Source organism: Penicillium brevicompactum (assembly GCF_028827555.1).
Source record: "Penicillium brevicompactum strain IBT 35665 chromosome Unknown utg000009l_segment0_segment0, whole genome shotgun sequence".
NCBI classification, from domain to species: domain Eukaryota; kingdom Fungi; phylum Ascomycota; class Eurotiomycetes; order Eurotiales; family Aspergillaceae; genus Penicillium; species Penicillium brevicompactum.
The window spans coordinates 1991818-2016866 of NW_026623212.1; the positions used below are offsets into that span (position 1 = coordinate 1991818).

General features: G+C 50.2%; 16 protein-coding genes across 16 annotated transcripts; 8 read left to right on the forward strand and 8 right to left on the reverse strand.

The window, feature by feature from the left end:
• Positions 1-3623: 3623 nt before the first annotated feature.
• Positions 3624-4013, forward strand: N7506_012187 (uncharacterized protein; the record flags this gene model as incomplete). Its single annotated transcript, XM_056961478.1, has 2 exons — positions 3624-3700; positions 3902-4013. The coding sequence occupies 2 exons, from the start codon at positions 3624-3626 to the stop codon at positions 4011-4013; spliced, it is 189 nt and encodes a 62-aa protein (XP_056806012.1).
• An 824-nt stretch (positions 4014-4837) lies between these two features.
• Positions 4838-5107, reverse strand: N7506_012188 (uncharacterized protein; the record flags this gene model as incomplete). Its single annotated transcript, XM_056961479.1, has 1 exon — positions 4838-5107. One exon carries the CDS (start codon positions 5105-5107, stop codon positions 4838-4840), a length of 270 nt encoding a protein of 89 aa, XP_056806013.1.
• Positions 5108-6510: 1403 nt separating this feature from the next.
• Positions 6511-6888, forward strand: N7506_012189 (uncharacterized protein; the record flags this gene model as incomplete). The annotated part of the gene is made up of 1 exon (XM_056961480.1): positions 6511-6888. One exon carries the CDS (start codon positions 6511-6513, stop codon positions 6886-6888), a length of 378 nt encoding a protein of 125 aa, XP_056806014.1.
• A 572-nt stretch (positions 6889-7460) lies between these two features.
• Positions 7461-7943, reverse strand: N7506_012190 (uncharacterized protein; the record flags this gene model as incomplete). The annotated part of the gene is made up of 2 exons (XM_056961481.1): positions 7461-7580; positions 7737-7943. The coding sequence occupies 2 exons, from the start codon at positions 7941-7943 to the stop codon at positions 7461-7463; spliced, it is 327 nt and encodes a 108-aa protein (XP_056806015.1).
• A 21-nt stretch (positions 7944-7964) lies between these two features.
• On the forward strand, positions 7965-8256 carry N7506_012191 (uncharacterized protein; the record flags this gene model as incomplete). Its single annotated transcript, XM_056961482.1, has 2 exons — positions 7965-8157; positions 8228-8256. The coding sequence occupies 2 exons, from the start codon at positions 7965-7967 to the stop codon at positions 8254-8256; spliced, it is 222 nt and encodes a 73-aa protein (XP_056806016.1).
• Positions 8257-8645: 389 nt separating this feature from the next.
• Positions 8646-8990, forward strand: N7506_012192 (uncharacterized protein; the record flags this gene model as incomplete). The annotated part of the gene is given in 2 exon segments (XM_056961483.1): positions 8646-8831; positions 8850-8990. 2 exon segments carry the CDS (start codon positions 8646-8648, stop codon positions 8988-8990), a joined length of 327 nt encoding a protein of 108 aa, XP_056806017.1.
• An 898-nt stretch (positions 8991-9888) lies between these two features.
• Positions 9889-10521, forward strand: N7506_012193 (uncharacterized protein; the record flags this gene model as incomplete). Its single annotated transcript, XM_056961484.1, has 1 exon — positions 9889-10521. The coding sequence occupies one exon, from the start codon at positions 9889-9891 to the stop codon at positions 10519-10521; it is 633 nt and encodes a 210-aa protein (XP_056806018.1).
• Positions 10522-11607: 1086 nt separating this feature from the next.
• N7506_012194 (uncharacterized protein) lies at positions 11608-13135 on the reverse strand (the record flags this gene model as incomplete). Its single annotated transcript, XM_056961485.1, has 3 exons — positions 11608-12228; positions 12283-12950; positions 13024-13135. The coding sequence occupies 3 exons, from the start codon at positions 13133-13135 to the stop codon at positions 11608-11610; spliced, it is 1401 nt and encodes a 466-aa protein (XP_056806019.1).
• A 585-nt stretch (positions 13136-13720) lies between these two features.
• N7506_012195 (uncharacterized protein) lies at positions 13721-14893 on the reverse strand (the record flags this gene model as incomplete). The annotated part of the gene is made up of 3 exons (XM_056961486.1): positions 13721-14059; positions 14124-14817; positions 14868-14893. 3 exons carry the CDS (start codon positions 14891-14893, stop codon positions 13721-13723), a joined length of 1059 nt encoding a protein of 352 aa, XP_056806020.1.
• Positions 14894-15567: 674 nt separating this feature from the next.
• N7506_012196 (uncharacterized protein) lies at positions 15568-16451 on the reverse strand (the record flags this gene model as incomplete). Its single annotated transcript, XM_056961487.1, has 3 exons — positions 15568-15909; positions 15969-16210; positions 16262-16451. The coding sequence occupies 3 exons, from the start codon at positions 16449-16451 to the stop codon at positions 15568-15570; spliced, it is 774 nt and encodes a 257-aa protein (XP_056806021.1).
• Positions 16452-17307: 856 nt separating this feature from the next.
• N7506_012197 (4F5 domain protein) lies at positions 17308-17624 on the forward strand (the record flags this gene model as incomplete). The annotated part of the gene is made up of 3 exons (XM_056961488.1): positions 17308-17370; positions 17439-17523; positions 17578-17624. 3 exons carry the CDS (start codon positions 17308-17310, stop codon positions 17622-17624), a joined length of 195 nt encoding a protein of 64 aa, XP_056806022.1.
• A 254-nt stretch (positions 17625-17878) lies between these two features.
• Positions 17879-18802, reverse strand: N7506_012198 (uncharacterized protein; the record flags this gene model as incomplete). The annotated part of the gene is made up of 1 exon (XM_056961489.1): positions 17879-18802. One exon carries the CDS (start codon positions 18800-18802, stop codon positions 17879-17881), a length of 924 nt encoding a protein of 307 aa, XP_056806023.1.
• Positions 18803-19062: 260 nt separating this feature from the next.
• N7506_012199 (guided entry of tail-anchored proteins factor 1) lies at positions 19063-19809 on the forward strand (the record flags this gene model as incomplete). The annotated part of the gene is made up of 3 exons (XM_056961490.1): positions 19063-19149; positions 19230-19416; positions 19487-19809. The coding sequence occupies 3 exons, from the start codon at positions 19063-19065 to the stop codon at positions 19807-19809; spliced, it is 597 nt and encodes a 198-aa protein (XP_056806024.1).
• A 1024-nt stretch (positions 19810-20833) lies between these two features.
• Positions 20834-22261, reverse strand: N7506_012200 (RNA-binding protein; the record flags this gene model as incomplete). The annotated part of the gene is made up of 3 exons (XM_056961491.1): positions 20834-21509; positions 21574-22168; positions 22228-22261. The coding sequence occupies 3 exons, from the start codon at positions 22259-22261 to the stop codon at positions 20834-20836; spliced, it is 1305 nt and encodes a 434-aa protein (XP_056806025.1).
• A 162-nt stretch (positions 22262-22423) lies between these two features.
• Positions 22424-23040, forward strand: N7506_012201 (uncharacterized protein; the record flags this gene model as incomplete). The annotated part of the gene is made up of 4 exons (XM_056961492.1): positions 22424-22519; positions 22567-22761; positions 22808-22886; positions 22934-23040. The coding sequence occupies 4 exons, from the start codon at positions 22424-22426 to the stop codon at positions 23038-23040; spliced, it is 477 nt and encodes a 158-aa protein (XP_056806026.1).
• Positions 23041-23333: 293 nt separating this feature from the next.
• On the reverse strand, positions 23334-23851 carry N7506_012202 (uncharacterized protein; the record flags this gene model as incomplete). Its single annotated transcript, XM_056961493.1, has 2 exons — positions 23334-23660; positions 23720-23851. 2 exons carry the CDS (start codon positions 23849-23851, stop codon positions 23334-23336), a joined length of 459 nt encoding a protein of 152 aa, XP_056806027.1.
• Between the last annotated feature and the right edge of the window lie 1198 nt (positions 23852-25049).

Here is a 25049-nt window from a genome sequence, read left to right on the forward strand (position 1 = left end):
CTTGAATCATTTCCAACGCAAGCAGATGTGAGACTTACAAAATCCCAAACCGAGAACAGGCACAATCCAGGGCAAGCGATGGCCGATTCCAATACCATATAACGATATGCCCAGTGGGCAAAGTATCAGAGGTAGAGTCAAAATCGGCAATCTCATCTCAGGCTCCCGCATGCCGTTATTGCGTCGCGTGAGCCAATCTGCAACCTTGTCTGAGAGCCAACCACCTCCAAATATTGAGATGATAGCTCCTATTATGGTGGCAAGATAGACTAACCCGTACTGCCAGGTCGACCATCCATACACGAGGGAAAAGGCTCTTGCTGAACTGGTAGTCACGGCTACGAGCGCACTCACACAGACTGACTGGGCGAGCGTTCCCCAAAAGACGGAGGGAAGAAATAGCAGTGGAATAGGTCGCCAAAACAGCTGCAACAGGGACTCTTCGGTGAAAGGAGCGTTGGAAATTTCACGAAACTGGAGGCGAAATTGATAGGATGGGCGAGATGGAGGGGGGTTGTTGTTGGTGGATGCACATCTACGAGCTCCACTTGTATCAGAGACAATAGCCAAAAAGATCCCAGTGAGGAAACACACCTTTTATATGCAGTTTCAGGCATAGCCAACACGATGATGGCAAGCAAAGCCCATGCAATGGCCGATGCAACAAAATAAATAGTCCGCCAGCTGGAATGAATAGATATCAAACCACACAGCACTACTCCACCTCCAACCCCACAGAAAACTGCAGTTGTATAGAGACTGTATAAGATCAGCCATAAGATTGATCAAGTTCCATCCTCCGGATCGGAAGGAATACCTCATTATGAGTCCTCTCTCGTGGAGAAAAAAGACATCCGTAATTGTAAGAGGAGCTAGGCAATCAGCTGCACCCCCTGCAAACCCTAAAAGCAGCCGCGCGACCAGCTCACTAGAATAACTTTTCGCTAGGCCTGCCCACAGCAAGCAAGACCCATAAATCAATGTTGAAACGATGTATACCGGTCGACGGCCGTATTTGATAATCAGCGGCATATAGAATAGATTCGACATGCCGTGCAAGAATGCTACCCCACTGAAGAAGTATGAGGTCTTTGCCACTGCAGAAGACCACATTGGGATAGCTGGTGTCGTGCCGAATAGGTCGTGGATCATCGCAATCATGCTGACGCTTGGACCGGCAGCTATGAGCTGAGCAAGGAAAACTGCGGTATTTGCGATGAATGCAATGAAAAGTCGAAACTTTCTGGGCCTATTCCTCCTCGTTAGGTAGATGGATCACTCGGAGAAAAGTTGACGCTACCAGTTAAGAGGATCTTTAGGGTCCTCTGATGGACGAGGAATAAGGATCAAATGATTCGTGACGGGATCTCGTAGTTGGACATTGCCTTGACCACTTTTGAGGGTCTTTATCTGTCCATTTCCTGTCGCTCTCTGAAGCTCAATATCAGACATCGATATTAGAGTTAATATTGTGGATTGTTGAAAGATGTGAGCAGGAAATTACAATTTTCGAGATATAAAATCTCTACGAAAAATTCATCCTCGTATGACGGAAGTCTCGATCGTGCGACCCAAGTGAGGTCTAATCCAGAGGTGCTGGGAATCCTAGTTATTTAAGAAACAGGGATATCCAAGCTCGCTTCTCGTGGAGACAATACCATGGAATCTTAAGTTTGACCAGTAGACTTTCATGGTTATAACCAAAATGCGAGTGTCGACCTCGATCAGCACCTGGGAAACAACAACGGTATATTATACTATTATCCTAAAGCTATAGCTATAGCTTTCGCTTGCTTTGAGCTCAGCTCTGTCTAATACTTGTGTATGATTATATAGGTCGATTTTACTGGGGTGGTTCCGGGTTCAATGCAACTGCCTGGCAGCCCAGACTTCAGCAGGATGAGAATGGGAATTATTATATAATTGCTGAGTTGAATGGTTCCGAGGGAGATCGCATATGGTCTCATATCATGTTGGGCGAGCACTTGCAGAATCACTATGGCAAAGTTGTGTTTCAGAAATAGAAGGGAATGGGTGTTGTTACCGGGATAATTGCATAGGAAGAAGGTTCCAAGCCCTGGAGGTTCTTAAATTTTATACAAACTTGAAAATACTAGTTTTGACTGCTTTACGATATGTAATCTCAGTGGTAGGTACGGTACAAATCCAGGTGATAATACAGCGTTCACCAAGCTCTACATGGTTTTGCTTTATTCAATACTGAGTGGACTCCGAGAGATTAGGGTGCTTACAAGGATAGCCGGATGAATCCGATAGAGAAGAAATCTATTCATGATATAGTAAGTGGATGGCCTTTCCGAGTTTGGTTTGTTAAGGGTGGAAAGCGCGTTTTGAATGAATACGGAATCTCTGAGGGCCTGGAATGAGATGGATCATTCATTCACTTCTTCATCTCTCACTTCTTCCTTGAATTCCTCCTTCAAATCTTTCATTCTCTTTCACTGCAGACATTTCCATCTGAAGTCCAGAGAAGTTCTCCACCAGTCGATTTGACCTACCCCGAACTAGTCACTCCGTGGAATGCAAGAGGTCAGGGTAAACATATGTGTTCATCTAACCCACAGTGGCACAAAATGATTCCAACAAACTTCGGTGAGTGATTTGTGATCCCAATATCCTTCCCCACGTCAAGACTTTGTTCTCCATGTCTCGAAGAGCGGGCATGTGCTCAAGAGCTTAGGTCCCGAGGCCCGTACCTCGAGTGACAGGCACTCTCTCGAGGAGGAGTATAGCACAACGAAGCAAACTTCTGGGCAAGATGCTACTCTGAGTCACCAGAAAGTGAGATTTGAGCCTCGTCTCTTTCTCGTAAGATCCTCGTAACTCTCCTTACGAAGCCACATCTGACAACCAACGCAGCCGTCTACACGCCAATTCCTTTTTTTCTTCTTTTTCTTCCTTTTTCTTCTTTTCTTCCCCCTTTCTTTTTGAAATGGCGTCACCAGAGAATCATCGTATCAAATGTGGAGCTCCCTGGCAAGCAACCTGCTCTCAACCCGCTGACCAGAAAGATATCTAAATCCGCAATACAAGATGACCCAAGTGAGGTCCTCAGTCTTATCAATATGGAAAGACCTCCGAGGTCAGATAACGGATTGTTAAATCTTTTTCCAACTTTGCCTTCGCGACTTTCGCAAAAGCTTGACATTCAGGTTGCCGTTAGGGACCTGTATTAGCAGATTTCAGCAGTGCTCAAGACCTGCCACCTCCGACGCCGAACTCAAACTACCCATCTCCCAGCTCCCACCGCGCAAGAGGCAACCAACGAAGTGGCCACCGAATTCTACTCCACCCTGTCACAGTAGGCTTATGCCTGAAACTTCGCAAAACTCGCTCATGACAAGAGAATCGACATTCGGCACATAAAAGTATTTCCAGCAAATCAAACATTCTAGTCGATTCACATCTTATCGAGCGGCAAGTGGCGTGCTGGCATCTATTCATTCGAAATGGCGTCCTCAATCTCCCCAAGTGCTTTCAGACGACGATATCCATATGCGCCACTTTCCACTTCAAGGTGTCGATCAAGATTGAGAGTGTCAAGTAAGATAAGAGCTCCATCGATCACATATCCTGGGGCCCTGAAAAAAAATTCAAATATCATGAACAAGCTCTGCCAAGCACCGCTGACATGGAGAAAACGGCTGAAATATTCCATCAAGGGAGCTCACTCTTTGCAGTATGTTCCAAATCTCATATGTTGCAACGTCAGAAGGGGCTAACATATCTGCTGACAGCCACAACCCCAAACGCATGGCCTAAACCTGTCAACAAATAGTCGACATCATGACCTCAGTTGATGCGCACTTTGCTCGAGTACGTACGACAGTCAAGTCGTGAGTGGTGAGATAGTACGAATTTCTTCTCTGACGCTTCACAGGATCAAGCAAATCTTCGACGATTGCAAAGAACAAGCAAAGCTCAACGGCATATTGAGCATACCACAACACGCACAAATGAACGTGCTGCATCTGTTCCGGGCTTCGGATTGATGCAAGTTCCATAATTGACATCGGTAGCCAAGGTTCGCATCTGAGACCAATGACATGTGTCGTATCATTGCCTGACTGTTGATCTAGGAGCAAAACTGATCTGCGGGTAGTGCGCAGAATTGCTCCGATCAATAAGCAGGCTATAGTCATGAGTGTATACCCGCACTAACAACCACACCTGTGCTGTTGATGAAAATGTCACAGCTGCAGCGCAAACACCACCAAGTAAGTCCAGTCCTATCAAGTACACTTCCGTGGACTAATGGACGGGTATCTTAGGATGTCTTCTTGATGACGAGCCCTCGGGAAAGTGAACTGCATGCTAATTCTCGGTAAACGTTTCTCACAATCTGCACTCGCCCTGGCCACACAGTGGCGAAATGCTACCTTGTGACACATCAAGCCCCATTTATGGCTGAGCTCGTTGATACCACCCTCAAGGAGATACTCTCTACAAGGAGCAGGTATGATGTACTGAAGATTGGCATGTCAATCCGGAGAGAAAATGACAGCAGAGGGCCAAGGCGATTGGGTCACAGTCCAAATAATTCTGACGCCAGTTGAGGTCCAAGAAACAGATTTGTGATCCTGAATCAACATGGCCAACATCTTAAGCCTTCCTAATCAGAAGCCCTTTGATGTCACAGCTGCTTCAAGTCAAGCCACAGAAGAAAGAAGGGCAGAGTACCTCTGCGGCATTTCGTCAGAGCTATTTTACAAAATGCACACTTAGTGGATTCTCTGGTCATGCTGATTGCTGTCACCCCGACATTGCCACACGACAAGAACACTCATCAATGCCACAACCCGAGGAAAGTCCTGGGCTAGTAAGGCTCTTGAACTTGCAGCGTCTGGTTTCTCTCGTCAAACTCGACTGCTGTCACGCAGCTCTCCCCCACGCGTCCTTCCCTGACGAGGCCCCCTGCCAGTGTATCTGGCAAGCCCTGTTCAATCTTGCGCAGGTGAGCCAACAGGCTACCATCCGCGCTAGCCACGCTGTTCAGCTCACTGCCGCACGCACGGAACCTCGTTTCATCCGTCGTCCACTTCGGGGTACAACATATGGTACGCCAAAGCAGACGAAGCATCCACATTATCGCGGCAATCGATGTTTGTGAATTTCGCCCGAACGCTCAACTCAGCCTTCTTTCATCCCAAGAAATATCTACATTACGTCGGGCAAATTTTCAGAGGCCAGGAGAATCTCACTACGGCTGAGTGGTACCAACGAACAAACCGATCAGCCCGAAAATGCCGATAGTGCCGATAGTGCCGTCAATGCCGCGTTCGAAACATTCAGAGGCACTGGAGCAACCAGCCTTGTGTTAAGTGATGCTAGTTCATCCTGTTTTTTTTCAGACGCACATGCAAAATCCAACTTCATCCATAATTATCTCCAGACACGCACGCTCCGGCTCATGGAAGGTCCTATTTCAGCCCTGACCCTGCGTGTGGCCCGTTGTGGGTAGTTCTGCGGGATGCCGCAAGTTGCCCACATCATCCCAAGTTGTCTAATTGACACACCAAATGCATCAAAGCTATCTTGGTGCCTCTCGGAAGAAAACGAGACCACAATCGCAAAACTTGGGGAGGCGGTGCGATCGTCAAGCGCATTTCTCCCGTGTCAGCAAAGATGAAATTCCCGGAAACGGCCGATAGTACTGGAAAAGAGAGAATATTGCCCTAAGAATGGATATGGGCTTTACCAATCCCGTGCTGTGAGACCTCATCCTTTGGCTCAGAGACGTTTGGGCTACAAACAATGGGAAAGAACCCAGCAATCATGGAGCATCCACAGATGACTAAAGCAGAAGAGTCTGCGAGTTCTTCACTTTCGAAGACTTTACTGAGGGTGCCGGCCCTATTTCCAGATCACTAGAGGTACTGAGTCCACGCATGTGTGAACGGCTGGTGGCTAGTCTGGAACGGCTCTGTACACCTATTTATCAGTTCTTCGTCTAAAAGGAGTGCTGAGTTGACAGAGCACAGTGCATCGCTGAGAGTCTGAACTGGCCACCCGCGAAGGGAATAGCAATATCTGAGATAACTCAACGTCTGACCAGTGTGTTGGAATGTTAGGTGTTGCCTCCAGATACAGGACTCGCCTGAGTGACTTGGGCCAAGACCATTAACACACCCATATTGATGTGCAAAGTATTTACACACGACAGAGACGAAATAGGACGACCAGAAGCAGGATGTGTGACAAATTCACCCTCTGCCAATCTAGTTGTGAGAACTGCCATCAGGTGATTCTTTTCACTTCGACCTCCGAGCAACCGTCGTTGATCCAGCATGTGGATAAGCACCGTTTCATGATACGCGGCAGCCACAGCCATGCCGAACCTATCCTCGACATGCGCACCTGCGGGTTCTTTTTTACACCAACACTACCACCACCGAGCGCCAGATCGTGTGGAAGGGCCAGAGTTACTTCCTCTATCGTGGCATCCACTTCGGACATCTCTTCACCATTCTTTAGTTTCAGCAATTCACTATGACCCAGCTCCGCAAGTACGAACGGGAGGCAGCATGGCAACTCTTTACCCATTTGCTGGTTTACCTACAGCCAATATTGCCACCATCCCGTGAGGAAGCCGCTATGACGACCCGCACCGATGTGACGCGGACCGGTCCTTCCTCGATGATACCCGAACTCCATAATCGTGAAGGGAAGTACCTGGATACTGCAACGGCTGGAGTACGACTCCCTATCACCGCGAGCCTTATTGGCCCCTCAGACGTTGGCCCGGGCACGGCCTGTCTCACTGCTAGAATCGACAACGCCACCCGATTTCAAGAGCTACTTGTAATCGTGATGCACGTCTGTGGCGGGCAGCCAGGAGGTGGGTCCGAGATCTTAAGCCTCCGCTAGTACAATACCGACAGCGGTAGTCTGTGGAACGTGTTCCTCGAGGATAACACGGTGGTCTTTGTAAACCGATACCACAAACGAGTCCTTCAATTTGATACCAATACCTCCCATGAACTCCGATTGAATTCATCTACGATTGCTCCCCGGCAAGTTTTATGGACCCGGAACCTCTCACTTTCTTTGACATCTACCTATTACTGTTGCGTCGCCTTCTACCGGAGTACTCTCTTGAGGGAACGAGATGGCGAGACTTGACTGGTGTGTTCACACTGTCCCATTAACCTTCCCAGTGCATCCAGTCGGAGACCCCAAACAACGGAGTCTACCAACCTTCGATAAAGAGGAAAATACCTTTCCTGGAACGGGTTGAAGTTCAAATCTTGTCGAATATCGTTATCAGCAGCTGCGGAGACAGCCAGAAGGATAGCTGTGGAGAATGGGTCTTTAAGTATCAGGGACGGCTCGCTGAAAACATCCATATTTTTCTGATCACATTGCTGGCAAGAGAAATGGCCGTGAAATGGAGCACCTCCTCGCACAACCAATTCTGTATATGCAAGTTCCCCTGATTCTCAACCTTCTCCGCGGAATCGTGGAGTGCCATCAGTCAAGCCCAAAGTGACAAACGGCTTGACATCCACACGGTGTGAGACGATTGCTAGCATCGACAGCAGAGGGATTTTCTGAGCCATCTGTGAACGAGAAGAGATTCGAATCCTCCTTCACTACGAGGCGACTCTCGATCAACCGGACATCAAAAAGATCACCGATCAGCTCGTTTGACCAGCTTATTTAACAATGCAAAACGGTGGTGAAGCTAGCATGTTAGCGTGCAGACGTCAACCTACTTTGACCAGGAGTTGAATGAGCGTATCGAATGCATCGAAGGCGTGCTGATCTACCTTACTGGTGTTGAAGTTGACGATGCTCCTTGTCGCTTTTGCCAAGCTGACCACAGCCCATTCCCCCTCTGTGTGATGCCAGTCGCCAACGGGATTCCCCAGGTCTGTGCAAACTGTCGTTGGTCGAAGCGCCCGTGTACTTTCACCAACCATAACCGCCAAGACTAGAGCGACATGTACCATGAGAGGGTCATTGATATTGAGGCCTGGAACGACTTCGAGCAGGCAATGGATGCACTAGGTGCTGTACTTGCAATACGCGGTGGTGGTGACGCCCCCAGTCAGGCCGTCGTGCTAGTTTCGCAGACTCTACCCCCTACCGTTCATGATGCTAGATTGCCGCTTATCGTGACAGCACGCGCTATTCGTCACTATGTTCAAACCCAACAGCTAATGCTATACACATTGCTCTCCCACGCTTACTCTTTCATATCCAGAGCTGCCAGATCATTCCGCTACCAATTGATTACATGTAGAAATAGTGTCAATCAAGCAGCTCAAGTCATGTCTTGGAATCTTTGGACATTCATACACGTACACAGCCTTGTGGCAGTGCGATCGGCAGTCAATGCTTAGTGGTCGCCCTGATCCAGGGCGCAGGAAATGCGGGCCCTTGACTTGTTGGGGGCCACGGGCGCCGATCCGAATATCTTCCCGCCTGCAGGGATGTTTCGGGAGGCTTTCTTTAATAACTTCTCGGGGTTAAGATTGTGAATCTTGTAATGCCACTACTATAAATAAACCAATGTATCCGCTCCAAGGCTCCCCTCATATATGGACCTCCCCTCATATCTGTCAATTCCCAAATTCTTACATTCATCAACTCCATAATGTTTTTATTAGGATCTCCATATCATGCTGCCCAGTCCCGACGACGAAAGTCCACCAAGCCGCAAAGGAGGCAGCGAGAAACAGATGATACCACCGGAGTATCTTCTGGGGCAGGAAACCGGTCCGCTTCTTCAACTGCAAACACTTCCAGCAGTGACAAACCACGCTCATGTTTATCGCCTAATTCTCAAGCAAGGACAGGACCGAACTGTAAGATATCTTTCACAGCAGAATATAGACAACCAACTCACCTCAACAGCAAACGAGATACCGCTCCAGCCACCCTTTGATCACGATGATCCGCCACCTCCATACACTGAATCCACCCCCGAAGGGAGTACAGCGCAACCGCAACGCAACAATGTGTAATTTTGGATACATGTGGAAACTGGAATCGGGCTCTATGATGCGAAGTACCCATTTGAGGTTTTATAATAGATTCAAATGGATACTAAGAAAGTTACTCTGATTGATCAGGAGGATGCTCCCAATTGAAACTTAGGAACGAATTTAAGACCCATGAGACGCTGGCAACAACCTTGGGATAAGATGTGGAGTGAGCTGTTGGCTGAGCCTTGAAACTATTCAGCTCAAGGTCGTACTTTGTCCTCCAAAGATGCTTGTGGTGGGCAGCGATCTGGGTGATTGGAGTTTCCATCCTGATCGGGCATTTGTATCACTCTGATCAACGTCACAGTTTCTTTGTGGGATCTTCCTGATGATCCTAGTTGTGAGCATCCTGAGTTGTGGTCTCGGCTATCAAAGGTTCTGATGGCCAATCTTGCACAATATCATTGACGAAGTTTTGATTATATTGCAAAATAGCTTGAGTTTGGGGGTGGGAACTCGGGGTACACGAGTGTAGACGATGTGCCGGGATTCGGATGATATCACGACGATGTAGCTGGCATGCTCAAGAGGTTCAACTGTCTCTGGCTTAACCCGTCCTATGTGTAAGGATCTGATCACAGAGGAGAATTAATTTACAGATTGGTTTGAATATCTCTAATGACTGTTTCTTGGTGATATGCATGCCATGATGTAAACCGGAGTCACATTCTAAGTCTGGGAGTATTAGCAGCCCGCCTGGGCAAATGATAAAGTTGATGAATCTAAACTCAGAATCAGAATAACAGACATATGAAAGAGCGCCATTGATAATTGAGTTCCTGTAGACTTTGAAGGCTTCAGTATAAATGGGTCATGGGCTTCCAAACCATATTCGATGAACGGGTGAAAGATAGCCCTAACTCGGAACGGGACCACCATGCGCTGTCTATACTTCCTTCTATCCACTGCACTCTGCAGTCCCATCTACAGAAGTGAAGTGAAGAACATACCAGAAATACTAGCTCAACTCCTCGACACCACCACCTCCTACACAAACACGATCCAACCCCGAGAAATATTCCAGCTCTCAGCCCGAATCTCCGACATAACCACCGGCAAAATCACACCAATCCAAACAATCAACCAAGGCCTTTCCATTCTTTCAACACTCCAAAATAAAACATCCCTCCAAAAAGCAATCGCAGTCGTATCCGCCGGCCTCGTCCCCCAAAACATCCTCACCCTCCTCAACCCCTCAAACCCAATAAACTCATACACAAACACAAACCCACCCCCAAACACCCCCCTCTACCCAAAATCCCCCCAAGACGCACCATACGACATCCCAGAACCCAACCTCCTCGCCGCCCTCTACATCCCCCCTCATTCACCTGCACCAAGACCCCCATCCTCCTCGTCCCCGGCACCGCGGATCCAGCAGGAACAACCTTCTCCTTCAGCTACAGCAAACTCCTACAAACCAACACCACGACCCCAGTCTGGATCAACGTCCCCAACGTCTCCTTATCCGATATCCAAGATAACGCACAGTACATCGCATACGCCATAAACTACCTAAGCACACAGTGCAAACGCACCATCGGCGTCCTGGGCTGGTCACAGGGTGCGCTTGACACGCAATGGGCACTAAAATACTGGCCGTCGACGAGGGAATCCGTTTCGGAGTTCTTAGCTGTGAGTGGTGATTTCCACGGGACGGTGGTTGAATCTCTATGTATGCTTGATGAGAGCGTATGCACGCCTGCGGTCCGGCAGCAGGGGTATCATAGTAGACTTGTAAGGGCTTTGAGGGGTGGGGGTGGTGATTCGGCGTTTGTGGCGACGACGAGTGTGTTTAGTAGTGTTGATGCGGTGGTGCAGCCGCAGAGGGGACCGGGGGCGTCTGGGGTTTTGGGGGATGGGCGGGGCGTTGGGGTTTCGAGTACGATTGTTCAGGATGTTTGTGCGGGGGGTGCTGGGGGTGGGTTTTATACGCATAGTGCTATGTTGGTGAATCCGTTGGTTTATGCTCTTTTCATCGATGCTTTGGGGCATGAGGGGCCTGGGAGGGTGGAGAGGGTTGATTTGGGGGTTTGTAAGGAGTCATTGGCGCCTGGGTTGGAGGTTGGGGATTTTTTGGGGATGGAGGCTGTTTCGGATGTTTTGGGGCCTATTGAGGTGTTGTTATATCGAGGGGAGAAGGAGCCTTGGGGGAGGGAGCCGGTGTTAAGGGAGTATGTGCATGACGTAGAGAGGTGGATGTAGAGGCGGGAGAGAGACTAGGTATATTTTCAATCGGGGGCCTATATGATACATGTACAAAGTCAAATGCTTCGGGTATTATTTGGATATGGAATCACAAGAGCACCTCCCAGGGCCAAGAAGAATGCATCAAAAGCAGAAAACGGATTGGATATAAGACCCGGCAAGCAGCACTGCAGTAAAAACGATATGCCGGAAAACAAACTTGGAAAATCGCAGTTCTTCGTAATTCGATCACTCCGTTGCATACTGGGGATATCATCTGCAGAAACACCATCACTGCAGACATGTGGACACCGGGACCAGGGGGAACAACGGAGTCAAAAATGGGATTCGTCAATTTTTGGGGTCAAAAGAGGAAAGAGGAAAGGGAAAGGAAAGAAAGCGTGTCAGGTTACGTGGGCTTTTCGCATCCAATGCGGCCGAGAAGGGCCTTGCGATCACTCTGATCGAAAGGAACACGCCCACGACCCCGAGCACGAACCGAAGCCGTGCCGTTGGACCGCCGGCGGTCAAGGCCAGGGGCATTTTCACCTTCGACGGTCTCCACGGTCACACCGTCTTTGGCGGCCAGGTGCACTGGGACGTGAGCCGTGTGACTCTCGACCTCGGCCTCGTCTTCTTCGTCACTGCGGGAATCTTCGGCATTGCCGCCGCAGACCACGCCGTACGCGACGCGGACGATCATGCTGAACCACAGAACGGACAAGCCCTCGATGACCAGGAGGAGACCGAGGAACATCCACTTGAGGGTTGGGTTGAAACAGATGGGATTGTCCAGACTGAAGTATGGGCCGAGCATGTACGCGAAGGAGTTTGGCGGGTCGGTCGAGATGAACTCGCTTGTAGAGCCCGTGTAGCAGCCGTAGGTGAGGTTGAGGGGGAGCTGGTGGTAGACGGACCAGCAGACGACCGGGTAGATGATATGGCGGGTGAGGAACCAGGTACTCATGAACAGACCGAAGCCGATGTTGCAGGCAGTCTCGTATTTGAGGTACTTGAGGATTTTGGCAGTCTATCAAACGTCAGTCAGTGGTCGATTGTCAGCCACCTGAGTATATGAACATACCGGCAACAGAACGTCCACAATGTCCATCAGACACAGCACCACGTTGGACACATTGTACATGGCGTAGATGTAAGCCGAGCCGAGTAGCGCGCTGGTGATAACATGGTGCGACAGCATCTGAACGTGGTCCTTCCTCCGCTCCTCGACGTGGATCACAAAGATCTGCTGCATCAAAAATGCCAGCTCAACCAGAAGATACCACTTCATCAAACCGGATAGCGGACGCGCAGGCCACTGAGACCACATCGCGGCAAAATCCCCCCCAGTAGTAGGAAGTCTTCCACAGGTACTGTCAAAACAACCCGTCAGCCATGATCTACGTGCCACCATAGTACCAAATCCACGGGCCAAACTCACCAATCCAACCACCCAGATAAAACCATAGTACATTGCCATCCAACCCTGCTCGGCGATGCGAGTGGCATTCTTGCGCTTCAAACCCGCGGCCTTCGCAATGGGCTGCATCACCCATTCAATCGCAATAGCACGGATTCCGGTGAGAGCGACAGTGGCACTGAAGACGAAGTAAACATCGTCCCAGCCTTGCACGTAGGAACCCGTCGATTCGTTGTAGTAGGACAGCTGGAAGAAGGGCGCGGTATAGGGACGGAGAGAGGGGTAGAGGTTATGCAGAGCCAGCAACATAGCCAGGGTGGTCATGGAGATTCCTGTTTCCGAGGGAGGTTAGCAATACCCGCCGTGGTTGGTCTTTCTGTTGAGCTGGGGGAACCTAGAACCTACCGATCTGGTTGGCCACGACCCATTCGCGAAAGGTGGTTTCTTTGACTCGAGGGGAAGAGAGGTAGGCATTGCGCTCCTTGCGCTCGACGGGATGAGGTTGTACGTCTGCCATGGTGAAATGTGTGGAAATGCAGGTCGAGGATAATTAATATGCCTGAACCATTGGAAACCCCTGAAATCTGGTAAACCTGTGAGACTCGTTCGACCAGCAACGAGTTCAAAAAGACAGTGACAGGAAAGAAATTCGCCTCTTGGGAAAAGAGGAGGGGGGAACGTGGTTGGAGTGGTTTCATCTGTTCAACAAGGACGATCACTCTCCACTTCACCGCCTCGTTAAATGACGATGTCGATGATTGGACGTCTGACCTGCATGAACTGTGAAATACTTTAAATACTAGCTATAATTAATTGTTTAGCTATACAATTGTTCTAGACGTCGAATTGACAACAAAGTGCCATTTCCGGGGATGTTGCAGAGTGTCTTGGCGGGGAATTGGCCAGTCTCCAGTTATTTTGGGGACTTGATGGGCCTTGAATTGGTCTTTAATTGGACTCAATTGGACTGAATAATTGGTTATGCTTGATTCTCATTAGTTGGGGTTAATTAGTGCTCTCGTTTCAGCTAAGACGTTGACGGCTCATTTTGTATTAAAGCCAGAAAGTACTCTATTCTCAACATATACGGTGCAGGCATATACTACATACCCTCCGTCACTCCTCGAACAAACTCATTCGCATTCACCCCCAATTGAGCCAGATCAATTCCTCCCTGTCCAGCCATCGCCCGCGACATAGCCCGCGCAACTTCCTCCTCCTCCCAAATATTGTTGAGAATCTCCCCGTCCCCACCAGGGCCACCAGGGCTCTCCGAAGCCACCATCGTCTGCCAATACAAATCATCCCGATTTTTCAGCGTCTTGTCGCGTACCACCGCATTACGCGTCACGCTACTCGCATGCAGCTTCGTATTAGCCCCCGTCAATGCCTGCACGGCCAGAGTAACCGCGCCATCAATCTGCTCTTCCGACGAAGGAGGCTTGAAGAAAAAAGCGATTCGTCGCGGATAGCCAGATGACTCCCGCGCAGATAACATCGCAGACCACGATCGCCAGCGGCCGCAGTAGCGTGATTTGATTGTAGAGGCTGGTGGGCGGTTTCTGGCCCGCGCGGACGGCGGGCGGGGCGCCGTTGATCGCGTCGTAGCTGGCGAGGATGTAGATGTCGATGGCGGCGAGGGCGAGGCCGGCGAGTGTGAACTTCATGCGCCAGCGGGCGGCATCGCGGCCGGCGATCGGGGCGGAGGTCGCGATGCCTAGGAGTAGGAGGTGGCCTAGGTGCGGGAGGAGGATGTGGAAGGGTAGGTAGTAGAGGAGATAGGTGGTGAGGTCATCGTAGGAGCAGAATTGGCAGGAGACCAGAGCGTCTGGGCCGAAGGTTAGGTAGACTCTTCGGGCGCCGAGAGAGGTCAGCTTGGATTGGAGGAGGGTGTCGGCGTCGGTGAGGAGGCTGGATGGCCGAAGACGGGAGAGACGGTGGAAGATGACATCGGTGGGTGTGTTGAGGCGAGATCGGGTGAGAGAGAAGATGTTGGGCTCTGGGGCGTGGGGGTTGAAGGGGAGACTGAGCAGGAGGAAGAAGACGATGCCGCCGAAGAGGATGTTCAGGGCCCGGCCGGCGGCGGCGGGGAGGGGTCGGGCGGGGGGTCGACTGGCGATAGAGACGCGCAGACTCCGATAGGCGGTGATCAGGCGTGGGAGGAGGACTGGACCGAAGAAGATGAGGAGGGACTTGACGCTATTCGCGGATTAGATATGGGGGAAACTATGCGGAGCTGGTGTACTTACGTCCCCCAGGAGATCGCTATAGCCATATTTGCAGCGAGATTCTCAATCTCTACCTCATTTGGGAGAGGTATAAGTGCAACTCAATGTCGGATGTTGAGTTGGCGAGTGGGAAGTGTGAAGGTGTCCTCGAGCGCTTGATATTCGCGGTGGGTCTTTGTTTGCCGCACTTCGACTCTCCCAGAACTCGTTTGATAATGCAATTGCAGAAAGATGAATTATACTAAATACACTATACTCTATAAATCAGATTGCTCACGAAGGCCTTTTTTCTGATGTCAATATTGTTGATCATATGCAGAGCTTGATACTTTGTCCAGCATCGCGCAATGTATACCTCTTGAGCTCTATCGAGGGCCATATGTCTGCCCAGGGCAGATCCAGAAATTGGTACATCCCGAGGTCTGGAACAAGTGGCTGTCTTGTGGAATGTATATGGATTTCATGCTTGAATACTAATACGGACTCACAGCATGTCCTGCTCTGTTCAGTGGTACCTGTTCCACACTGTTTGTAATGAAGCTCGATTGATTAGAACAAAACATGACTCTCCGTTTTTGATAATAATAAGCTGTCTTAAACACACATCACGAAACCAAATGGATTTTAAATCAGAAAAAAGTAAATGGGAATAACCAGCCCAGCGCCATCGCAAGAACGAAAACCATCCATCCCCCCAAAGACCAGCTCAAACGAGACCAGCTCAAACATACTGGCCAGCGTACACAGGGTGATGCGCCAGGTCAGGAGGACGCACATCACACGAGTCACGAGAATACTTCGAAGAAGCCGCATCATTCTCCGCAATGAGAGTCGGGTCCATGGGTCTAGAGATCTTCAACGGGAACCGGCCCGTGAGACGTCTGGTAGCCCGCTTGACCGGGTTGGGGCGCTCGTACATAGGGAGAGTTTCCTCGCGCTTGACGCTGAGGTGCAGAGTGCGGTGACTGCTCGTGCGACTCATTGCCTTTTGAGGAGCAACAGCGCCATCGATGCGAACTTGGCGGGCACTTACACCGGATGCAGGGTTGGTGAAGATGAAGCTCTGGAAGGATATTAGCACGAAATCAGATTAGAGGAGGTCTCTTGAGGGATGACACTTACAGCTACCGCGTTGAGATTGCTGAGGACCATTGCGAGATAACCGGCTGAGGCGATGATTCGCCAGAAGACCATTCCGATCTTCTCTTGGGTCATGGCGGGGTTGTTCAGATTGGCGAGCGTGGAAATACCCAGGATGGACATGATCGCGGAGAGGGTGTAGAAGCCTGATTTTTGGCCGAACATGGGCCAGTGGCCGTCAAAGTAGCTTTGCAGAATTGGAAGTTCGGAGACGATCAGAAAGACTAGGGCTGTTAGTTTCGGCCATGACACGGCACCTGGAGGGATCTACTTACTACTGATGAGCGCTACCACGGCATGAGTCACAGCTTCAAAGAAGAAGAAACTGTTCAGCATATTGATCTTGACCAGCATGACGACGCACGCTGCAATAAGATCGAGAAAGGCCACAATGTTGAGAACGCGGATGACGTTGAGAATCACGTACCCTGGACCAGCCAGGGACTCGCGCAAACGGGAAATCATGTCGAAAAGAGCAAACGAGAGATGTATGGACGAGAAAAGTGGTCCAGGGGGTTGAAGGGTATTAAAAAGAAGAGAAGAAAGCCTACTGTCCAGCAGAAAAGCTTGTTCTTCTGATGCTAAAGGAACGAGATCAACTCGAGGAAAGAATATAACAAAGGAAATAATGGGATTGACTGAATATAGAAGAGGAAGAAAGGAAGAATGAAGAATGAAGAATGCGCAAAGAATGGCTGTAGCGCTATGTATAGACTTGAAACTCAAAGGGCGAGAGAGCCCTGGAGTTTCAGGACAATGGTCCTAAGCGCATAGATCGTAAATGTGCCGAACTAAGCATAGTTCTCATGCAGCTGGCATTGTTATCTCAACTGGCATTCGATCTGTCCAAAGGATTGGATATCAATAGCTCTGGCCGGTCAACCCTGAAACGAGTCGGGACCCTGGCGGCTAACGCTGTCTTCTCACTGTCTGCGCAACTTTCCCTGCATTCATCTCTCGCTAGCCTGAAGCTTTGGGCTGCAATCATTGATGAGACGAGATCAGACTATCTCGTATAGACTTGGGTCCAAGTTGAAGCAGTGAAGAATGATTCATTGTTCTCTGAGGCGAACAAAAGGAAAGCGAGAGAAGGTATCAAACACAACCAATCATGATTAAATGATAGCCGCTGTAGAAATCCAAGCTGAATTTCATATTGGCACTGGACACACGGAGTATGCAATGAGGTAAAAAAGCCGACGTGTTGCAAGGCGAAAAAGTAGTGTAGTGCAAAGAAAAGCGGATGTGGTTTTGCCCCCCGCGCCGACGACCCCCTCCAACTTTTTTCCCCCTCAACATCTTCTCACCCCCAAAGCACAACATGGCTCGAGGCAACCAGCGCGATAAGGCTAGGGAGAAGAACCTGAAGAAGCAGGGCAATGTGGTATGTGTTTCTTTTCTCCAACCTCCAATCTCCGCCGTTCCCTTGACTGACCCCTATACCCTATACAGAAAAACAAGAACACCCAGACCGGAACCCAATTCGCCAAGTCTCAAGAAGACGCCGCGGCTATCATGCGCGAGAAGCAGAAGAAAGGTGCGTCTCAGTGACACCCTCACTCGATCGCATTATTCTAACAGACTCCCACAGCCGATGAAAAACGAGCCGCCGAGGCAGCAGCGGGTGGGAAGAAATAATACCCTCATCCTCGATACCCCCTTCGATATCGCCATCGCTACATCCCATTATGCAAAGCGCGAGACAAAGGACGATATCAAGGAATTTTGGACCCCCGAGAGACATTTTATCCATGCCCTGTACAGGCCAAGCGAGGCGTTTTGACACTTGGCGTTCATGTTTAGCCGCAGCATGTAGATCGCTAATCGCGAGATACTAAATATCACGGAGGTGTTATTTTGGTTGTAATCATAAATTCGTATACTATACACAACTAACGGCCGTCGTGCGTCCAACATGCCCGCGCCAACCCTAGCCACGTCGACCACTTCGAGTCCGACTGGACCAGGGAGATGTCGCTTGTCTGCCCCGGCGGAATTAAAATGCTCAGTACCGAGTCTCCAAGGCTGAACTGAGTGGCGGCTTGCGCGATGAATGTCCAGAGACTCTCGCCTTCCCATCCGACTCCAAGTGCAAATTGAGTGACCTTCTCAAGCGCAGACAGCTGGGATTGCCGGGTTGAGGAATCCAATATATACACAGCAAAGCTCCATCCGGAGATATCCCGCGGGTGAGCCAGACACCAGTCAATCACACGGTCGATCATCGACGGATCCCAGTATGCGCCCATCTCGACTAGAAGAACAGACACTTGGCGGATGTGACTGAAAGCGTAGTAATTTCTCGGATGTAATTCTCCTGCTCGATGAACGACTTCCAGCTCTGTGCGCAGGATACTCAACAGCTCGCTCGGGGTCCGAGGCACTCGTAGTATATGGCCTAGCAGCCATAGTCGGTGGTGCCATAGTGTTGGCGACTTGGTGTGGCGATGGAGCGGGGAGCACTGGTAGCTGGTCATCAGCGTGAGCTCGGCTTGGAGCAGCTCCTCGGATTCTGTGACCGTTGCTGCGGTGAGTCGACGCTTGCGCCAGTTGCAGGCTGTCAAGTGCTCACAGTCGAAGAGGAGCATGATCTCCGTGATGGCGGGTTGGGAGAAATCATTGGGCGGAAGGTCTCTGAAGAGCTGTCGCGCGACTGTGTATGCGGCGACGAGTGTCTTCTTGCTTATTCCGAGAGCGTTTCCATCATGCAGGAATGAGCCTAGGCTTGATGGAATGATTTCGATCTCGAGGACTTGATTGCCTCTCAATGTGAAGACTTGGGCAAGTTCTTGGTACGCATGTTCTGGATTGGACATTTGATTAAGAGAGTCGATAGTTCTTCAAAGACCAGATCATTTTTCGCTACCATTTGGTGCAGAAGAAGTCGCGATGTGTACTTGTCGATTGTTGTGTGAAGGCGGAAAGGCCAAGTCCGCTGTTATTTCCGTCATTTGACCTTCGACTTTCACGAACTTCACTCTTTATCGCAAATACCATTTCAATCTCAACCGGCTGACCGAGCCAATCTCCTGGCTCCTCTCGAGCTGTCGCTTCCCTTCTCACCCTCCCCAGCACCATGTTATCCCTCGTCCTCACGGTGTTCTTCGTGAACGTCGCAATCTACCTGGTCAACACGATCGGCGCAACCACCATCGACAACCTAGTCCGTATCCCAAACCCGTCCAGCGCATTGCGCGCTCATACCAAACCCTACCGTGATTACACAGACTAACACTTACACAGTTATGGCTCCTATACCTCCGCCTACCGACGCCGACCTCCCGCACAGCCCGCAAGCAACAGCAGCTGAAGCGGGCAGTGCTAGAACAAAAGCGCGAAATGAACAATACCAGCTCGCAAGATGAATTCGCCAAGTGGGCGAAAGCGCGGAGACGCCACGACAAGACCATGGAAGAATACGATGCCCTGAGTACGTCTCATCTTCTACTCGTTCTTCACGGGCAGAGCACCAACGGAACAACCAACTAACATCTGCACAGACAAGGAGCTTACAAGCCAGAAGTCCTCTTTCGACTGGGCTGCCAAAATTCTCCGCTGGCTCAGCACCAACGGACTGAAAATCTTCATCCAGTTCTGGTACTCCAAGACACCAGTGTTCCCACTGCCGATCGGCTGGTTCCCCTACTACGCGGAATGGATTGTCTCGTTCCCTCGTGCGCCACTGGGCTCTGTCAGCGTTCAGGTCTGGAGCAATGTGTGCGCTGCGGCGATTGCGCTTGTGGCGGAGGTTGTGGGCGCTTTGCTTGTGCGGGTCTTGGGGGAGACCAAGAAGCCTGTTAAAGCGGAGGGCAAGGCTCAGTAGATTACAGGGCGTGAGGGATTGATCCTGTATTATATGAGAAATGCTACGATACTGTTATGAATATTGCATTTTAATCATATTGAAAAAGCATTGGCATCGGCATTGGCATTGGGATAAGACAGAAATAAAATTCAAGCAAAGCTATATCAAAGCTATATAATGTTGTGTTCATCAGATAATTTTAAATCGTTTATCGTCAACGCCCCTTGGGACTCTGTGCTTGACTCTATGATTGGTATATCATCACGCGAACAAATGAAAAAAAAGTCCGACCCTTTCGACGGGGCATCTGTCGAGCGAACCCGTACCGCTTTCCATAAGCTACAGACTTTGTAAAAAAGAAAACTGAACTCCTCGCATCAAGAATGAGCCCCATTGAGTTACCCGCAAGACGGGCAATCGCATGACTATCGAACTTGACGAAAGGCAACCCGATCGAACCGAAGTTCTCCCCCTTCCGCAGCACCGCAGTCACCCCATTGTTTCCACGAGTGTCGGGTGGTGCGATGTACGGTTGGGATTGGGCGTGGCCGCTATCGAATTGCTTCTATGGCGGCGCGTTTCCGCAGTGCCTGGCATCTTTTTGCAAAGTGCAGGGTGTCCGGGGACTTTCTCCCAAAGCGAAGGAGAGGCCGAGGCCTCTGTGTGTAAGCTTTGAATGCGATTCTTTGAACGAGGAGTTGAAGAAGGAGGAAGTTGCAGGTGCTGGGTTTTATTTTTTATGTGGAGCTGGTCGGGTCAGGTGATGACTAACCTTGTTGGGAATAGTGCGGTTTGGGGTGGATGTGCATTTTGATGGAGCATTTCAGGTTCTCAGTGGATATTCATTCTGTCCGTCAGTGTTCGTTGTATTTCTCTAGAGCTATACTTGTTGTCTCGGTGTCTTGTGTTTGTTTATTATTCTTCTTCTATAATACGGCAGTTCTTATGTTGTGTCAGTTTGATCTCCGTCAAAGATGATCGTCAAATAAGAATGCATTCAATAAGAGGCTAGATGAAATTACAAACAATTTTTACATGATCCCTAGGCCTTGACCTTCTTAGCAGCCTTCTTGGTAGCCTTGCCCTTCTTAGCAGCAGGCGACTTGGCAGCCGGTGACTCTACCACCTCCTTCTCTTCAGTGTTCTTGCCCTTCTTGGTCTTCTTGGGGGTATCATCGGTAGGGGCAGCCTCAACAGCCTTGGGCTCCTCAACAGCAGGCTCGATGGCCTTGACAAGCTCGGTCTCGCCCTCAATAGCCTTGGTGACGTCCTGAACAGGGACATCGTCGACACTCCTCAGCTGAGGAAGAGGGAGCTCGTAGCCCAGAGCCTTGAGCTTCTTGGCCTTGGCCAGACGCTTCTTCTGCTCGGCCTCGTTGCTCTTGGTCCATTGCTCACGGGTCTTGCCCTTCTCAAGACGCTTCTTCTCAATGCGGTTCCAGGGAGTGACCTTGAAGCGGCGGTTGGCGCCCTTGAAGACCTCGGCGTGGAGCTGCTCCTTGGGAACGAACTTGCACTTGACGATGTGGCCGTACATGAGGTAGTTGTCCATGGTCTCGGCGACAATCTTGGCGACAGTGGTGGAGGAGAACTCAATGAAGGCGTAGTGCTTGGAGCGACCGGTGTGGCGGTTGCGAGAGAGACGGAGACGGGTGATATCACCGAATTGAGAGAAGTAAGCCTTCATCTGGTGCTCGTAGAAACCGTGAGGAATGCGACTGAGGATTGAATGTTAGATATGCACAAACAGCGCTGCAGAATGAAAACTTACCCAATGTAGACGGTACCGGGCTCCTCGGGGGTCCGTTCTTCTTCAGCTCCTTCGCGAGGGCCTTTGCAAGCTTGCGCTCAGCCTTCTTGGTATCGGGGGCCTTGGGGATGGGCTCGCCCTCCTTGTAGCCTTCACCGGAATCGTCCTCGTCATCGCTGCTCTCGAAGCCCTTGATCAGGTTGGCAGTCTGGTCATCCTCGCCCTCGGAACCAGACTCTTCGTCAATGGTCACGGCAGGGACCTCGGCCTCCTCCTCATCTTCAGATTCGACGGGCTCGGTCTTCTTCTCGGTCTTCTTAGCGGCAGCCTTCTTGGGTGCGGCCTTCTTAGCAGCGGGAGAGGCCTTAGTCTCCTCCTTCTTAGACTTCTTAGCAGCAGGCTTCTCGGCAGCCTTCTTCTCGGTCTTCTTGTCAGCCTTCACGGCAGGCGCAGGCTTTTCGGTCTCCTCATCGGTGAGGAAGTCGGCAGCACGCTTGCGAGGCCTCATCTGACGAGTAGACTCAGGCTTGTCCGCCTTGGACTTGGGAGCATCCGCCTTGGGTGCTTCGGTCTTGGCCTCGGCCTTCTTAGTTTTTTTGGCGGGAGAGTCGGCGGCGACAGGCGCAGCTGCAACGGCGTTAGTCACATCAAATCAAATTCCACCAGTCAATTGGTGCATCGCATACCCTTGCGCTTTGAAATTTTCTTATCGGGAGCCATTTCGACGTTCTGTTGTGTAGAAATGGAGTCTGAACGCTGCTCGAGATTATCGGGAAACTTTTTTTTCTCTGATTTGCTTGGAAGGCGGTGAACACCCACTTTATGGATCGCGCCCAGATCTTTATTTACTCCAACCTTCTGTTGCATGTAACGTCTACGGACATGGGGAAGAAAAAGAATGTGTCTATGACACACGAGGAGATTTGGGATGACTCTGCTCTGATGCAGTCCTGGGATGATGCTGTCGAAGAATACCAGGTCAGTTCGGTCTTGCCTCACGTGATCACTATCTAACTTGATGGCAGCAATATCACAGCATTCACGCCAAAGGCGAGAATGTGGAGGAGGTCTTGAAAGCGGCAGAAGAGTCTGGTTCTGTCATCGAGGGCGAAAGCCTTGAACAATCTGTGGACGATCCAGCAGAGGACGATGCCACAAATGTTGAAAGTGAGGATGTCGCCATGGTCATAGACGAAACGACATCTGAGACTGCTGCCCAGGTATGTCATTCGCCTTTTTAATGAGCTACTCGCTAACGCCGGGTAGACGTCTCAGCCTGTATCTACTCCCTCTGCTGAGGTTCCAACCGCCACTCTTCCGATGCCTCTTCCTCTGGTGGCCAATGGTATGTCCTTCATTCAAGTCGTTGAGATTATACACTAACTCTCCCAGTCAAAGATGAAGCCATGAAGAACCTCATGATGTCTTGGTACTACGCGGGGTACTATACCGGACTGCATGAAGGTCAGCAACAGGCGAGCCAGGGCAAGAACCAATGAGCTGCCTATCGCGGTGGCCCAGCACACAGGGCACATGAGGGTTTACAGTTTGCAATATGTTTTTCAGCGAGTTTCCCTTGTTCTTCTACACTTTAATAACGGAGTTTATGAGCTTTCAGATAAATAATAACAACAAATCCTCATGGGTTCGGACCAAGTCTGCTGTCGATCTCAACCGAGAATCGAACAAACGCCAAAGCGTTATGCACGAGCTATAAAGAACCGTGATATCGGTACCTCTTCTCAATCCACAGCCTCATTGGACATTACGCAAAGTTCACCATTCTGGTAACTTAGATACCAGCACCGGCACCACCAAGGAGACCACCGACGATGGGGATCTTGCTCAGCTCATTGGGCTTGGACTGGGGCTTGTGTGTAGGAGTAGCGGTGGGGGTGACAAAGTTTCCAGAGGACAGCTTCGACTTGGTCGAGGCAGTAGGGGTAGGCTTGACGTCGCCATTGGACTCGGCGATCTTGTGGTTGGCCTTGGCGATCGCCGCGTTATCATCCTTCTTCTGTTGCTCCTCCTGCTCTTCCTCCTGCTTCTTCTTCTCTTCCGCGGAGAGCTTTGGCTTTCCGTCGTCCTGGGAAAGGCCAGGAACAAGCTTGGTAGCACCCTGGTTAAACATGTTAGTTTGGCTCAACATAGGCCTGGGGCATTATGTGAAACGCTTACACTCAGAGGGCCGAGGGCACTGTCAAGACCGAGACCGGGAGCTGCATCTTCTCCACGCTTGACGGGCATGGACAGAGCCAGTGCGGCCAAGACGAGGAAGACGGAGAGGAACGAGATGCTGAGACGGGCCATTTTGTATATTGAGCAAGTTATAGATCAAAAGAAGGAATGTATGTTCAAAGAGTGTGTTAACGAGTGAATTTGGTGAGAGAGTGTGAGTAGATGGAAGAACAAGAAGTCGCAAAGGGATCAAAACATCGCGCTACAGGGAGTTATGCGAGGTTTATATCAGCCCCTTCGTTGATGTCAGTCACAAGCGGGAATGGAAACCAAAGGGGGCTGAGGCAAATGACTGATACCATTCAGCTTACACCGGGTGTTGACTCCAGGGGAAAAAACACACAAAACCATGCTTCTATGTAATCTATCTAATGCCGCTGAATGGCTACTTGAGGCGGCGGAATATGGGTTTCTTGTGACATGGTTGGTATGGGCATGACTTTGGTGCAAATCGCATCAAATCATCAGGTCCGTACCAATCAAGGGATAGGCTTTCAGTAAGAAGGATAGATACCTGTTGGCTCAAACTGTGTGCTAGGGACACCGAGCACAGGACATACCAAGCCACCACGTTCTTCATCATGTCCATAGCATGTGGATGCACAAGCCTCAACGCGTGGACTTTGCTATTCAAACGTGTGGGCGTAAACCTGCTTCAACTACTCCGTATGCTGACTGGAAACACATACAACATGCTTTTATTTAGCAGTTGCTCCTTAGGTGGATGCAGGAACAGTAGGTAGTCCGCAGGGATACCAAGCAGACAGGCCCTGACTGGTTGACATGTATTCCGTGGGTAGGAAGGGGTTTGCAGATCTCCAGTCAACATTCCAAACGGAAATTTCGGCAGTGCTTGTCTTGATTTAGGCGTGTCTACTCCGTACATCGTGCAGAGTTCAACCCGACCAACTTGGTCAATCAAAAGCAGGCGTTACATGTACGAGGAATGTATCTCCCTACTTTGACACGCACATCTCCATGGAGGGAGTGGACGCAACACGTGGGAGTCTTCAGAAGGACTTGTCCAACTGTAAGGCTTTAGTTTGGGCAACTTTTTGACCTCGAGCATCATCAATATGACAAACAAGACTTCGAAGTTGCCAAGATCTACGTCTAGCTAGGTTAGCATGACAAAAGTCCATCCTGTCTAGAGGATATGATCATATCCAGATGGCACGCGACGCCTGGATGAAACCCAACATTAAAGGTTCAGTAGCCATGACTGCTGCAAGTGCCATCTGATCCAATCAGAAAATGTCTTTGAAAAACA